This window comes from Phlebotomus argentipes, unplaced genomic scaffold (assembly GCF_947086385.1).
Source record: "Phlebotomus argentipes unplaced genomic scaffold, Phlebotomus argentipes genome assembly contig_15, whole genome shotgun sequence".
Taxonomy (NCBI): Eukaryota; Metazoa; Arthropoda; class Insecta; order Diptera; family Psychodidae; genus Phlebotomus; species Phlebotomus argentipes.
Window position 1 is genome coordinate 16,316,703 of NW_026776181.1, and position 15,542 is coordinate 16,332,244.

Here is a 15,542-nt window from a genome sequence, read left to right on the forward strand (position 1 = left end):
TAATCTTGAAAACCAAGTTGAAAACAAGCATTAAAATTTTATCTTTTTATTTTTACATTTTGCCGTACATCTTTGTTTTTTTTGTTGTTGAAAAGTTCACATTATATACAAAATACATTGATTTTTTTTTGTTTGAACAGAGAAAGAAAAGTAGAGTTGCGTGTGATGCTGACTTATAATGGCAATAATTCCGTCGACAGCGTCTGGCGGACGTTCAGCGTGAGTGAGGAGACAATGTTGGGCGTGCAGGACATGCGTTGTCACACTCGTGAAGCACGGAGAATTTGTCCATCCGAGCAGGCAAAATCAGAGTCAGCCGAATATCCCTCTTGGTCGATTAGTCCTCAGGTAACTTCTTGCAGAGACAAAATCCAGTGTGTTCCGATGATCCCTTTGATGATCGCGAGTCAGATTAGCAAGAAAGCCGATGAGAGTGTGTGTGTGTCTTGTGGTCTTTGTCCTCCTTCGGCTTCAAGCTTGATAGCTTTTTGTTCATTCTCTCTGTCTCTCTCTCTATACCTGACAATAGAATTGATCCAAGAAGAATAAAAATCAATTTCCTCCGGCCGTTAGTCACAGATTTTCGAGAGAATGTCGCTCTCTCTCTCTCTCTCTTTCTCTCACGAGAATTCTCCTCTTAGGCATTCCCTTATCATCTACATTGCAATTCTTTACAACAGCACTTCTTCATCCAAATGATGTTTTTTTTTACACTTAAGCCTAAGAATCTTTACAAAAAATACCATTTTTTCTCTCTCTTTTTTATCTAACAATTTTACAAGAGTTAGAAAAGTATATAAATTTTTTCTCATACAATCAACTTTATATATCAAGTTTATCACTCAATCTTTTACAATTAATTGGCCCTAGTAAAAAAAAAAAGTCATTTACAGTCTCTCATCAATTAGCATATTTTTTGGTATCAATTTAATTTATCACAACATCATATTTTGCTTTTTGTACCTGTTTTTCATCACTTTTGGAGTCTCTTTACACATGATTTCCCTAAAGAATTCCTCATGAAAAAGATCATCCTACGACTCAAAATCTACTTACAATTAAAAGTCTCTTATAAACTATAAAAAATTCTAAGTGGAACAACAAGGAAAGGAAAAAACACTCAATTTGACTATAGAATCTTCAAGACACAGCAAAAAAGAAAAATCATAAAGAGGACGAAAAAAGAAAAAAACTAAGGAAGGTCACACAGTGGCAAAAGGGAGGAGAAAACCGGAAAAGTGGGATCTCCTTGAGTGATCTCTCCCTCTCTCTCTCTCACCCTTGGCTGAGTTGTTTGTGTGCGCTTGAGACTTGCTTAGGAAATACTAGAAAGAATCATTAGGCAATATTTCATTGATACCTTCTCTGACGTCTTCCAGGACTTCTTCACACTCGCCAAGCTGCTGCTGCTGCTGCTGCTGCTCTTGATGGACTTGGACGACGTCGTCGCGAGGACGCTGCTCAGCGATGACGACGGCTCTCCGTTTGGCGTCGCATAGCCGCCCAGGCGCAAGTGGATCGACTTCTTCACCTTTCCCTCGCCAATTCCCAGCGTCGTCTGACCATTTGGCTGCACATCCGCCTCGGATTTATCTGCAAAGACGGTCAGAATATCATCAAAAATGCAACAAAAAAGCACAATTAACAGCAGAAAAGACTCAAATTGTCATTCTGAAGCACCTTGAGTGGTTAAAAACAATGCCAAAGAAAGCACTGAAGTGACAGAAAAAGCATTTACCTTTCGTCTCCCTGAATATTGGCCTCTTGATTTGGATAACCTTCCTTTTGTCCACATCTTTGACTACCTTTTCGCTGAAAGCATCACCAGAAGAGGAATCTGCAAAGACTTCCACTTGAGAAACCATCAAAACTCCCACCAATAAATCCACTCACCTGATGGCTTCTTCGCGTCATTCACAACGACAGCCTGAAATGTTGACTTGAACATTTTCATGTTGGATTCTCCGTGATTTCTCGTGCTGGACTTCGATCTGGAATCCTTGTCGGCATCCTTTCCGCCTCCGGACTTTGAGTCTCTCTCCCTTCGCGGATTCCTGCGATCCCTGCCGCGCTTCCGGTGGCTGCGATTGTACTCCCGGCCACTCCTCTCCGGCCGCCTGTCGCTGCGCTCTCGCGGCGCACTGGCGACACTCGAGAGTGCCGGCAACTCCTTGAGTTCCGTCAAACTCGCCACAGGCTCTGTCACCAGCTTCGAGAAGGACACAGTCGCCTGCGTCGGACGCTCATTCTTGCTGCTGCTGGACTTGAAGCGTCCCTCATTCTCAGACTCAGACTCCTCCGATGCGAACAGATCAATCTCATCCGCCCCATTTTCTCCCTCACTCGCATCCTCAACTTCCTCCTTCTCCTCGCCACTTGAGGGTGGATTCCTCTCCTTCTCCTCCGGAACCTTATCACCGCTGCTCTCCACCTCAAGCTTCTGCTCCTCGGCCTTCTTCTCAGCCACTTTCGCGTCTCCCTGCGGAGTTCGACTCCTTGAGCGTCGCCTCGGCCTGGGCGAAGCTGCCTTCTTCTCCTCCTTCACTTCTCGAGGAGGATTTCTCGGCCTCCTGTCGTTCTTGTACTTCCCACCGACGTGTCTGTCCGGTGATCGTCTCCTGGCCGCCGGAGCCTCTCTGGGCCTCCGCGGTTTCCGCACCAGCGGCGATTTGGTCCGCTTGGACGCCGGCGGCGATTGCGAGCGATGCCGCAGCACTCTCACGGGACTTCTCGAGGGCTTCCTGGCGGCCCTCAGCGGAGGACTTCCTCTCGGCGATTGTCTTCGCGATCTCACCGGCCGCGGAGAGGAATTCCGACTGCGTCCTGCGAATCTGGGCGACTGACGTCTCGCCAGCGGGCTTCTGGATCTCGTCCGTCGGCGCAGCCGGTAGATGTCAGCCGCAGGAGGAGGAGAGCGCGAGATGGAGCGCTCCCGGCGAATGGGCGAGCGCGAGTAGAAGCGCTTGGGCGACGGAGGCGAAGGCGTGCGCGAGCGGAAGGAGAATACGGGCGATACAGGGTCCCAGGGACCCGCCTGGGCGGTGTACAGCGGCGGGGTGACGCTGGGCGACTTGTCGCCCTTCCGACGACGCAAAATCGACGTGTTTTGCTGTACAAAAGCCGCGCTCCGCGGCGACAGCTGCACATCTGTGGGCGCTCCGGGGGCCACGTACGGCGGCACGTACTGTTCAGCAGGCGAGTGCCACTGCCCGTTGGTCGTTCCGGAGGCACTGAACACGCTGATCTTCTCGGCTGGGCAGAAAGTGGCTTCCGGATGGCCTCCAGGGTGCGTTCGGTTGAAGATCTCCTCCTCGAATCGCAGCTTGTGGTGCGGCACCACGGACTCCACCACTTGTATGGGATTTGAGATGGGCTTCCGGGTGTGGTTGAGACTCTGCAGAGCCGCCAGACGCAGAGCATCGATATCTTCGTCATCATCATACGACATTCTCTGTCAACAGAAGGAAATTTTCACCGTCACTTTTCACGCACTTCCAGTTGAAATGTCACCAAAACTACACTCTACTCACCCTTCTCATGATTTGGGGGACACAATGCACTATAAATGGATAGAAAATACGTGGGATTTCGTTGTGAAAACCCGTCACAAAAACTTGAAGAAATTCTCGAAGAAAAAAGCCACTGTAAAAGATGGCGGATTGACATTGGCGCAAGGCTGCCAACAGCGGCCAATCGAAGAAACTGAGCAACTGTCAAACGCCATGTGTTTGTTTTGCATTTGCGGCCTGTGATTTTTCGGCAGAATTTCCTCATCTACTTTTTACCATGAAATTCCCTTTCACGCCGCTCTTTCTCAGGCGCACCGCCAAGGTAGGACACCAGAGTGGCTTTTCCCGTGTGGAATTCAGGAGTTTCTCTTTGCAGTTCGGCACAAAAGTGTCAGTTGATCTGGAGGAGAATGTGGCCAAGGCGCTGGAGACGGTGGAATTCAAGCCCAGAAAGCATCCCGGAGTCATTAAAGTGAAGACTGTGAAGATGCCAGAGTTTCTCGAGAGGACAATACCCAAAGTTACACAGGACTTCCCGATCGCCTCCATTCGCAATGACGCTCAGGCGCTGAACAAGTATCTCTGGAGCAGACATCCGCCACCAACAGCGGCAGAGATCAAGGCGAAGCAGGAGAAGTTCCGGGATTTGCTCATTGCCAAGCACAAGTTCAATTTCGCCGAGATGACAGAGACGGAGAGACACAAAGCCAACAACACGCTGTTCTCGAAGGTGCAGACTCGTCTTCGACAGGAGATTTACTCCTGGAAGAGCATCCAGTACGACACATACAAGTCCCTGCAGTATCTCCTGGGCAGAAGTCCGGCGGAATATGCGGCCATGGTGAAGATTTTGACGGAGATTCGCGACAGAGACGCGAATTTCTGCCCAAGAAGTTACTTTGACTTCGGATCGGGAGTGGGAAGCGCTCTCTGGGCCACGATTGACGTCTGGCCGAAGAAGAATATCTTCGAGTACTTCATGGTGGACACCTCGGCGGATATGAATGACCTGGCGGAGCTGATCCTGCGCCAGGGCAATCCTGACAGAGAGCCGATGGTGAGAAATTACTTCTTCCGGCAGTTCTTGCCCGCTTCCGCCACAAATACCTACGATCTCGTGATCTGTGCGTACACACTGTTCGAGCTGGCGTCCAAGGATGCGCGTCTGATGGCGCTGAAGACGCTCTGGACGAAGTGCGAGCACTACATGGTGATCGTGGAGAGAGGAACCAAGGCGGGCTTCACGCTCATCACCGAAGCGAGAGACTTCCTGCTGCGGATCGATCCTGACAACTGTCACGTCCACTCGCCCTGTCCGCACGAATTCGTCTGCCCGCGGAGAGTGGCTGACGACGGAACGCCGTGCAATTTCGAGGTGAAGTACGAGAATTTGGCGGCCATGGAGAAAAATCGGATACAAAATGAGACTTACAGCTACGTTGTGCTGCGCAAGAAGCCACGAGATCTGTCGCAGACAGAGGACTCCTGGCCCAGGATCGTTCGGCCTGTGCTGGTGCGGAAGAAGCACGCGATCTGCCGGATGTGCACGAAAGAAGGGAATCTGCAGGAGATCATCTTCACAGCCGCCAAGCAGGGGAAGATGACTTACTATTGCGCGAAGAAGAGCAACTGGGGCGATCGTCTGCCCATCAACATCGTCAATCCAGAGCCAGAAGCTGCAGAGAGCCAAGAGGACAGCTCGCAACGGCCGGAGGAGGAAGTGAGAGATAAAGAGTGATTCATTCGATGCTTTATTACACGGCGGAGAATAAATAACACTGTAGTTCTTCCCATAAGAAATCCTAGTCTAGAAGCTAGCGAAGTATTTACAAGAAGTGCTCTAAGCACACCCATCAAACGACTAGTGAACCGGGCAGCGCGGCTAATCACACGAGAGTGCTCTGGAGGTACTCAGGATCGAAGTAGACGACAGTGACGGTGATGTCGTCCCTGAACAGGCGCACCACGTCCGGCGGCAGCGACAGGATGTGGGATATCTTGGAGTGCTCGATGCCGTAGTCAGTTCCGCCCAGGGCGTTGCGGATCAAGTGAGTGGCTGAGTTCTTGTCCGTCGGCTTCTTTGGTATTCCCGTCCTGCAAAATCACACTTAGTCTTCAATCTAATCTAAATCTGGCTAAATCTCTGTCGATTGAGTGTGGATTTGATCTCGAGTGCCATCTCGAGAGCCACTCACCTTCGGTGCGCCAGCATTTGCGACAGCTCGCCGAGGCGGATGTCGCGGCCGGGCAGCTCGAGGGGCTGCAGGAAGGTCTTGCCGTTCATGTGCTCGCCCACGAGGCGCACGACCTGCAGCGGCGTCAGGACGTCCCACAGGCCGTCCGTGGCCAGCACGAGGAACTTGTCGCGCGGCTCCAGCCGGTGGTACTTGATCTCCGGCTGCGCGGTGAGGTAAGGCGGCGTGTGGTAGTGCGGCGGCACGGCGCCGCTGCCGTAGTGCGGCGCCGCGACGCTCTGCAGCGTGTCCCGCGGCCACTTGTAGCGGAAGTCGCCGAGGGCGCGCAGCGGAGCCAGCTGGCCCAGCAGCCGATCCACTCTGATCACGGTGTCTCTCTCGCTGGCCGGATGCTCGGCCAGGATGCGCCGCACTTCGCCCACGTTCTGGGCATTGTGCTCGTTCGTGAGCTTCCGCGCCGTCCACTGGCCTGTGGTGTCATTCACGGAGCCCAGAACGGCGCCGCAGTCTCCAGTCCCGGCCACGTGCAGATGGCATCCGTCCACGTGAGCCACGCACGCCACAGAGCCAGACATCGCGACAGCCACAGTCCGCACGCTCGTGTGCTCAATCGCCTCCCGCGACATGTCCTCGTCCAGGCGCATCACGGCGCGCTCCATCACGTCCTCCACGGACGTCCTGGCGTTCGTGGCGATCAGATCCTGGGCGAAGCGACTGAAGCTCTCCTCGTAGATGTCTCTGATCTCGGGCACGAACTCCAGCCGATCGTTGTGGCACTGCAGAAAGGAATAGCTCTTCGCATCCCTGGCCATGTGCTTCTGCAGCTCCGTGGGCGCGATGAGACTGGCGGCGATGTATCTCAAGATTCTCTTGGAGGACACCTGAAACAGGGAGTAGAAGAAGAATGTCGGAAATTCCAGTCTCACGTGAATCGTCGCGATATCTTATCTCTAATCTTTCGCTCACTTGGGCGCAAGCAGAGCCGCCGTGTCCGTCGAAAACCCCCACGAGGAGTCCCGAAGTGTACAGACAGCTCGCCTCTGTCCGGGCATCCTCCAGGGGACTGTTGGACGCCAGCTGATTCGAGTCAAAGTACCGAACCGGGCCTCCGGACAGTTCCTTCGTGAACTCATTTGCGCGCAGTATCAAGTTCACCTGCAAAGAAGACGTTGGATTGTGTGAGAAAAACAGCCCGTTTCGCCACTTCGCGGCGCTGTCACTACATCGTGGGGCGATAGTTTGGGTATCTCAGAGCGGTACTTGCGCCAGTGTGCCCAGAAAGATCTGTCCACAGCGCCGAAATCACGCAATCTCCGCACAAAGGTCGCCATCCACCGGCGTGACCCCGCGAAATATCACACGCAATTCAGCCGAGAAGTTCTGCGCCTCCGCACGTTTTACAACACAGCACCGCAACAGGGGAAGATGACACGCAGGATTTTCACATTCTCAGGTCAATGGTGCCCATGGAGGAGGCGCAAATCACGCCAAATTATTTATATTTACGTTTTCACGCGTGTTCGCGACGAAGGGTGTCACTTCACTCTGCGACAATCGCGCGAGCGCTCGCAAGGTCGCCCGCGCGCGGCACCTGGTGGCGAACACGGGCGCTGGAGTGATAAGGTTTGAAGAGAAACGGTCGAGGAGGGAAGATTTTAGTACACATCATGGCCAAGTATTGAGTAATTGTTCTTCTCTGTGATTTGATAAGCCTCCCATAACTGTTATCCCTTGGGAAGAGACAAAGATTGAGTGTTGAATCCTCCAGTTTATTCAAATCACTGCAACTCATCAGTCCATTCGTGATCTCTCCTCTTCTGAATGCAAGTAATTTCACGGAAAATCTCTCCTTATCCCAGAACTAATCACACTTTCTTGCCTCCTGTAGTGTTCCCCAAGAAGAGCTTCAAGCACAAACTGCCAGAAGAGCTGCAGCATTTGGCTCCGGAGACGGACGCAGAACCGAAAGAGGAATCAAACGCCGAGGGCAGTGATAATTCCAACGACGAGCGCCTGAAGAACATCCTGGGCCTGAGGAACTACCTGGACGATCTCGAGCACAGCAATATCAAACCGCCTGACGCGTCGTACAACAAGTACGTGCAGGATTTCGAGGAGTACGTGAACTTGAGGCCGCCGACGCCCGAGATCACGCTCGAGGAGCTCAGCCGGGTGCCAATTGAGACGAAGGCGGAAGTGATGGCGAACAGGAGTGCCTACGAGAAGGGCCTCATGGACGGCGTCAGGGTGAATCCGTCCGAGGTGGAGCTCTTCGGGCAGTTCGTCGTGACGATGCTGCGTCGGATGAACGAGTCCTCGCGCTTCACCACAATGTCCAAGATCTCCAGCATCCTGTTCGAGAACTTCCTCACCGCCACCTCGACGGACGTCCAGATGAAGGATCCGCAGATGAGCAAACCCAGACCAAGTTAACCGTGTTTTGTGTATTACATTCGATTTTAACAGTTTTAATCGTTTTAATTGTGTGTTTGGCATCGACTTGTGGCAAATAAAAGGCTTTTTCTCTCTCTTTTTGATTTATTGTATTTAAAATTCATGTAGAGTTTTTGTCTTAAGACTTCCCTAGACATTATCAAGGTGTGATAAAGTAAATTCCTTTTAGAGAAACAATGATTTTCTACCCATAAACTGTCCAGGACAGTAAAATGTACTTAACTTGTTTGCCCAACACTTCAGGGATCGCAAGGAGTTCCCTGGATCAGCTGCTTGGTATTTCCCCTGAGGATCCTGAAGTTGTGCTGCTGCGGATCGAGTTGCTTGTAGATGAAGGCGGGCATGCGGTCAGAGAGCACCCAAAGAGTGCCACTGGGATCCACTTTCAGGTCATTGGGGAAGACCAGAGCCTCAGAGTCCGAGTCCACGAGGCCTTGATTGTCCGGATTGAACGCTCTGTTGGTGTTCCAACATCCAATAGCGTCTCTGTTGACCTGCAATCATTCATTGTTAAGTAAAATGTTTGAAATTGTGCCTGAATAATTGAGAGATTAGATAAGAAGCTTCTTTGTCAATGAAATGCAAATGGGCGTGGCATTCGAGGGGGCGGAGCTTCCGACGCTTTCCAGAGAAATACTCACTTGTGTGTAGAAGATGACTTCGGTGTCTGGGTCGTAGAACTCCGCCGTGGACTGGCTGTTCTGCCCGCGATCGCCCAGGAGTTTAAAGTCATGGTAGTGACTGTCTCCGGTGGCGTAAGACTCGTTCTGGAGCACTCTGTTGGACACGGCGAACTCCTTGGTGCTGGACAGCGCGTGGAAATACACCGTGCGACTTCCGTCTGGCAGCGGCTTGCCCACAGCCATCCCGAACACCCCGTCAGTCCACTGGAAGTTCACGCCGGCCACGTTGTAGTCGCCCTGTAGAGGATCGAAGTGGAAGTAATTGTGCTTCACGCGCCACGATCTGTTCTCATTGAAGGAGTAAACTATCACGGCATAGGCGCCGAGATCGGGAAGATAGGCGAAGCTGTTGCCGCAGTCCGTCTTGTCCGCGTCCACAATCACGTTGGCGAAGAAGGAGTCATCGTCGATGCTGGCGCTGGGAATTTCGAACCTCCTGATCAACTCGTCGGTGTTCAGGTCGAAGATGACAATCGCCGGTGGGGAGAATTGTTTGGGAGAGCCCAGAATGTCTGCCAATCCCGTGTCAACCACCCACAATCTGTCGCACTCGTCCACGCGAATCCTGAACGTGGAGATGATGGAATCATTCCTCACTGGATAAGATTCCACGTCCTTGGGCAGCGATGCGGCCGCCAGTCGATCGCGCGGCGCTGGAAAACACCCATTAATTACACTAATTACAAAAAACTTATCTAATAAGGGCAAATGTAATAAGCACGTGCATCTCACGCCCATCTTATCCACATCACAATCTTATCTCAATCGCATCTCTGGAGATCAAACAGCTCATGCGAAATTCCCCAGTGAAACACCTCCAGAATTGAATCGGAAATCTCCTCAATCTCATTATGTTGCTCCGCTTGTCGCGAGGAAATCCCCAGAATCAATGATCTTTCCACCGGTTTCGCACTCACCGCTTTTCACGTGTAAAAATAGTAATATTTATTACTCTTGTCAGCTGGATGTTTAAAACCCACGCGCTCGCTTTCAATCTTTCTGGGAAACTCCATAAATAATAAGTGAGTCGATGAAAACAGAGATAATAATAATAATAAAAGTCACAAGTAATTAAGAAAATCAACATCACTGATATATGATTTATGTGTAATATAAGATATTGCGGTAGAAAAATCAAAGTATTCAAGACTTGTTTTAAAATTCTCTTAAAGAGATATTTTTGTAGAGTATTTGGTATAAAATTATCATTTTTTAACGCATAATCTTGATAATTTTACAAGTTTGTCTTAGATTCTTCAAAGATAGTTTTTTAAAACTTATCTGAAAATTCAAAAAGTTGTGATTGTTGTAAAAAATGACAAGGGGGAGATATTATGGTGAGAAGTGGTGTACAACTCAGTGGAAGTGTTTCAATATTTTCAATATGATGCGTTCGAAAGTCATTTTTTTTTAAAGGAAATAACGCAATAATTGGAGAAAAAGAATCGTTCTTTACATTTTTCTAGGTTATTTTATAAATTTAAGACAAATTTTGCCACTAAATAATCTCCAAAATCATTCATTCCAGCGCCTAAACTAGTATTTTCAGCATTTACTAGAACAATAATAATTAAATCTGTTGTTAATCACAAGTATTTAGTTTAAAACTGTGTTAATTGTGCTAAGATTGATCATAACCTCTAAAATACTATTTCAGGATACAAAATTGTCTATTTTAAGCGCTGTTTGGTTGATTTTTTAATTTTAAATAGAAAATTTCTGCTCATTATCGATCCCGAATAAGTTTCTTTTAAGCATTCTTTCAGATATCTGGAGGTAATTTCTAGGTTATGTTCTAAAATGCATTTTAAAGAGAAATTTAAAATTAAATTATATCAAAATATCCGCTGGAAACTTCAAATATTTCTATAATACTGTTTTTCTATCAGTTTTTTTAGGGTAAAAAAGGAAAAATTGCTTGTTTTTGGGACAAAAACTCCTAAATTTGAGGTTATGATACTTTAGGCGATTGGAAAGATTTATGAAGTACAGATTTTAGCCATATTATTTCCCCCTTCATGGGAAGCTTTTCATCAAACAAACTTTAAATTGTCGGCTGATTTATGTAAAATAATTTGCAAATGTGTCAATTTGCGGAAAAATATAATGGAATTAATTTAATTTTTCACCCCTGACGCTGTATTTTGCCATTCAATTCTGGATTTTGGCCTCAAAAGTCATTTCATTTCTCCTGAAGTGTGGTAAAAATATTTAACAGTGTGGCTTTATGATGTGAATTTCTCGGTAAATTCAGGCATTTCAAGAGCTCCAACAGATTCTCATTGAACAGCTTCGTGTTGTGGGCAATATTGGAGTGCAAGTTCGGGGCAGAAGGTCTGCCAGTGCTCGGAAGTTGTTGCATGTCTTTGGGTTTTGTCTCAGGAGAATTATACTCACGCCCTTCGGTGGTTGCTGAAGGTTCATGATCAACAGGTAGTGTGTTCGCCTCCCAATTTGGATACGGACGCAATTTCCCGGAACTCACGCCACTGTTCAGGTCGATGTAGTTGAGCGAGGAAGCCACGCCATCTCTCCAGCTTTTGGGGTTTTCCAGCGGGACGAAGAGAGAAGAATGAGAGATCGTTAGGTGAGAACGTCGCGTGCATGCAAATGTGAAGTGTGACGAATTATATTTTTGGGGAAATTCGCGGATTAATTCTCTGGTGATGATGTGCTGAATTTTGCAATCCATGTTCCATATCTTTCCGGTCTTTTATGCGCGCGAAAAGACCCGCGCGCAGTTGTGATTGATAATTCCGCCCAGTGCCAGAGCAGGGAATTGACAAACTCCGGCCATTGTGAAATGCTCAATTAAGCTTCTTTTTTTTTGTGGAAAAAATTATGCCAAACATCGGGAGAGAGGCGTCAATTCGCGAGGGCCATGGCATAAATTCAATTCAACCGATGCTTTTTGCCATGCTCTTCGCGTCCCTGCACTGTGTCACTGTTGACCAGAATATCCACAATTATTTGTATGATATTTATAAAATTGCACGAGGCAAATGAGTGGAAATATTTCCAATTAGTGCATCTCAATGTTGAGCAATTACGTGGACTGTTGAGTGCCGCTGATTGTGATGGGAAAACGCCCAGGATGAGTGCCAAACATGTAAATTAATTACAGCGATTTTGCCATTCCAATTTGAGTTTACAATCGCATAATTTTCAAAAACTCCACACATGATAAGCTATGCGAGGCATCTGATTATTCAATCAATAGACTCAACATGAATAACGTGAAGCATGTAATTCACGAAGGTCAATGATGATGTTTGCATTAAAGACCGCCTCGATAATTTATGTAATTGCTGTGGAGTAATTAATTGATGGCACAAGAAAATATTAAGAAAGCAAAAACTAGTAAATTCTTCAGCATCTTTCAATTAATGGATGAAAAACAGCCGAAAAAAGGCAACATTTTCTCACTTTGTAACCAGAGGTGAATGAAAAAAGAGTGATTTGTTGCTGTATTTTTGTAAATTATCTCTTCTCATTTGCACTTGAATTGAAAATTATGGAAGCGCAACACATAAGATTAAATTAAATCGTGAGAAAAGATTTGCTGAATCTCTTTAAAGCAGCCCCCAAAAGACGATGACCTGGGAAGTAATTCTATGTGTTCCACATCATTCAATATTTAATATTCTCTGCCTTCGACTTTAAGTTATGCGATTGATGGTGTTTACATGGTCTGAGAACAGGTGGAATTCCTCAAATATTTCTCACAAAACCACCGCATGTGTTAACTTACCGCGGCACCGTGATGAAGAGCTTGTTTCGCCACACGTCCAGGCCAAGCGGCAGATTGTGCCGACCATTGTAGTCCTTCGGCACCACTCCGTTCGGCCACTCGTACTCCATCTCCTTCCACCGGAACACCTCCTCCAGCCTGGCGCTGGCCAGGGTGGCCAGGAGGCCCAGGATTGCACACAACTTCCAGCACAACTGCATGACTTCACGATCCGGACTCTCTGATCAACAACACTTTGGAGCTGCGCGCACGGCTGTTCTGGTCAAGGCGAGCCGTGGTTTTGTCATCGGCGACTGGCGTCCGGAGCTCTGAGAGCCCAGCGATCGCGGCTGAGAGTAGGGGCAGCGCCAGGTATCGGATCGCAAAGACCGGTTGTCGGTGTGATCTTGCACAATTCCGTGCCATCATTCGCCTCTCCCCAAGGTGATCGCTCAATTCAGCCACGGAGACGCTCAGATTATATAAATCAGACAATTGGACGGGGATTTCGGGTGACAGGCGACCTTTTTGGGTCACCCAGAGACGCTCCCAAAGCGATGAGAAAGAGTGGATTTCCCAAGGGGAAGATGTTATTCTAGAACATGAAGTTTTCAGACTGTTTCCACATTAATTCCCCAACTTATAATGAATCTTTAAAGCTTTCATTGGATATTTCTATAAAGATCGACTAAAAACCGCTGTTTTTGAACATCTTTTTCGATCCCAACCTCAAAAATATCACCAAAAAAGCTTTAAAAATTCAGTTTGAAAGATTTTCAGATCATAAAAACACCTCTTATGATTTGCCAATGAGTAAAAATGGAAATTTTCTAATTCCAAATGATTAATATTAGCTCAATTTTGTTGTGTTTTTTGGTATTAAAGGACAAAAAAGCTCTGTTAATTGTTTGCAAATGCTTAATTCTGCCAAAGACTAGTAGATTTTATGTGCTAGAATGTGAAATATTCACTAAATCTGTCCTTAATTTGTTACATAACCTAGAAAAAAGCATTATTATGTTTGTTTCTGAGTGAAAACGAAGGAAATTCAGAGATTCTTCACAGGTTTTTCGACACATCCACTCCTTAAGTACTTCTGCCTTAGCTGTACACCACTTATGACTGTATTATCTCCCCCTTGGGCTTTCCAATGCCTCTTTTTTGGGTCATCATTGAATGTAGAATTTCTGAATGTTCTGCCACCAAACTGTAAAGAAGCACAGAATTTGTCTGAAAAATTGCTGCTTTATCGCTAAAAAGTCCAAAATCGCGTCAACCGTTCTCAAAAAACCCACGACTCAGTGAACTTCTTGGATTGTTGTGACCTGAAAAACTACTTTTTTGCGCTGTGCCTTCTTGCCAGAAAGCCCGAAACAGCCTCCAGTTGTGAGCAGAGGTGAAAAAACTCATTGGGGGCGTCATCAAATGAAAATCAAGTTGAGAATGGAAATTTCCTCTCAGTTCCAGAGAGAAACTCCCAACATTGCAAAACGAGTCTGCAATTGACGCGCGAGAATGGAGCAGCAATTTGCAATTTGCAGATGTTCTTCGTCACTTTTGCGCGATTAAATACCAAAGCGAACAGTTTATCGAGTCACAATGTGAAGCTATTGTTGATGATTTTCTTGGTCTGCAGATGGTTTTTGGGTCAATGGAGTGAATTAAAAGTTCACTGAATGATTTTATTTTTCATTCTTTCGTTTACTTTCATCTGATTTCAATAATAACATAACACTTGGTTTTCTTCTTCCACTGCATTCTCTTATCAGCTAGTTTTCTTCATCTTCTTCTCCTTCTTTTTTCTCCACTTTAATGCTTAGTAGTGTTTTAACATTTAGCAATTTAGATATTTCTGGTTTTTTTTTTGTTGTTGTCTTTGTTCTGCTATTTACAAGTCACTTTTCACTTCGTGAGGGTAAATGTCGAAAATACCATTTAAATATATATGTATATATATATTTTATAAAATGTTGGGAGATACAAAAATCCACCCAGATACAATATAGAAATTCTAAATGTTACTCTTGTCATTTTCACTATATTTAAATCTCATTTTTCTTCTTTTTTTTTCTTTTGCTTTCTTGAATTGTCAATGTGAAGGAAAATTATCTGGAAATTTCTTTTACATTCAATTTTTTCAGCAAATACATGTTCAACACAAATAAACTTTTGTTACGACTATTAGAAAACTTCTCTCGAACATTTCTCCTTTGCATTATGCAATAGGAGAAAAGAAAAAGAAGGTGAAACATCAAACAATATCAGATAACAATTAATGAGACACACATGAATGGACTCTTAGGAGTTTTTCTGGTGCACTTTTTTCCGTTCATAAGAGAGGCGAATATAAATTTTCACACTAACACCATATTTTTCTTCTATGGGAGATTTCTCCATCATGATAAATACCACTAAAAGACGAGTTTTATTCGCTCTTTAGAGCCACTCTTCTGTGACTCTTTCTTATCTCCTCACTTCGCGAGTAGAATCTCTTTTTTTCCTCTAATTATAAATTCTCCGTGTCGCGAAAATATCAGCCCAGGAATGGTGTGAAAGATAAACAAGATGTGAATTTCTACAATATTTTCTTATACACAGTCGATCTTCCAGAGAGAAAACATGACGTGGATGAAAAACATCGCAAAACAATTCCTCAAATATAAATGTCAGTCGTGGTGTGTTTTTGGGTGAATTTCCATGAGAGTGCATTGAACCCTTCCGAGGTGATTTTGTATGGGATTAAAAAGTAATTTCTGCGGTGAATAAATTAGCATTGTGCGAAAAATACACGATATGCAATTGCAATGTTATGATGATAATGGAGAGATAAAACAACATAAATCTGGTGCTCTAAATTCACGCGATTAAAGCATTTTCACAAATTGATAATTGAAAAATTGATAAAATGTCATCGCCACTGATGCACTTTATGCTCCAGTTTAATAGTTTCAACAATCAACACCTAAAAAGC

At 46.2% G+C, this 15,542-nt stretch overlaps 5 protein-coding genes across 5 annotated transcripts; 2 read left to right on the plus strand and 3 right to left on the minus strand.

The window, feature by feature from the left end:
• Positions 1-30: 30 nt before the first annotated feature.
• Positions 31-3,672, minus strand: LOC132262941 (serine/arginine repetitive matrix protein 2-like). Its single transcript, XM_059762449.1, has 5 exons — positions 3,531-3,672; positions 1,894-3,451; positions 1,739-1,837; positions 1,361-1,593; positions 31-519 (listed from the first exon to the last, which is right to left on the minus strand). Exons 1-5 carry the CDS (start codon positions 3,537-3,539, stop codon positions 514-516), a joined length of 1,905 nt encoding a protein of 634 aa, XP_059618432.1. The 5' UTR covers positions 3,540-3,672; the 3' UTR covers positions 31-513.
• A 32-nt stretch (positions 3,673-3,704) lies between these two features.
• Positions 3,705-5,309, plus strand: LOC132262944 (methyltransferase-like protein 17, mitochondrial). Its single transcript, XM_059762452.1, has 2 exons — positions 3,705-3,831; positions 3,886-5,309. The coding sequence occupies exons 1-2, from the start codon at positions 3,787-3,789 to the stop codon at positions 5,245-5,247; spliced, it is 1,407 nt and encodes a 468-aa protein (XP_059618435.1). The 5' UTR covers positions 3,705-3,786; the 3' UTR covers positions 5,248-5,309.
• On the minus strand, positions 5,248-7,193 carry LOC132262945 (pyruvate dehydrogenase [acetyl-transferring]-phosphatase 1, mitochondrial). The gene is made up of 4 exons (XM_059762453.1): positions 6,928-7,193; positions 6,671-6,859; positions 5,705-6,585; positions 5,248-5,603 (listed from the first exon to the last, which is right to left on the minus strand). The coding sequence occupies exons 1-4, from the start codon at positions 7,033-7,035 to the stop codon at positions 5,396-5,398; spliced, it is 1,386 nt and encodes a 461-aa protein (XP_059618436.1). The 5' UTR covers positions 7,036-7,193; the 3' UTR covers positions 5,248-5,395.
• Positions 7,194-7,396: 203 nt separating this feature from the next.
• Positions 7,397-8,241, plus strand: LOC132262948 (uncharacterized). Its single transcript, XM_059762457.1, has 2 exons — positions 7,397-7,531; positions 7,593-8,241. Coding segments are annotated over exons 1-2 (546 nt in total). The 5' UTR covers positions 7,397-7,530; the 3' UTR covers positions 8,138-8,241.
• Positions 8,223-12,857, minus strand: LOC132262946 (L-dopachrome tautomerase yellow-f2). The gene is made up of 4 exons (XM_059762455.1): positions 12,593-12,857; positions 11,239-11,378; positions 8,800-9,494; positions 8,223-8,652 (listed from the first exon to the last, which is right to left on the minus strand). Exons 1-4 carry the CDS (start codon positions 12,790-12,792, stop codon positions 8,398-8,400), a joined length of 1,290 nt encoding a protein of 429 aa, XP_059618438.1. The 5' UTR covers positions 12,793-12,857; the 3' UTR covers positions 8,223-8,397.
• Positions 12,858-15,542: the final 2,685 nt, after the last annotated feature.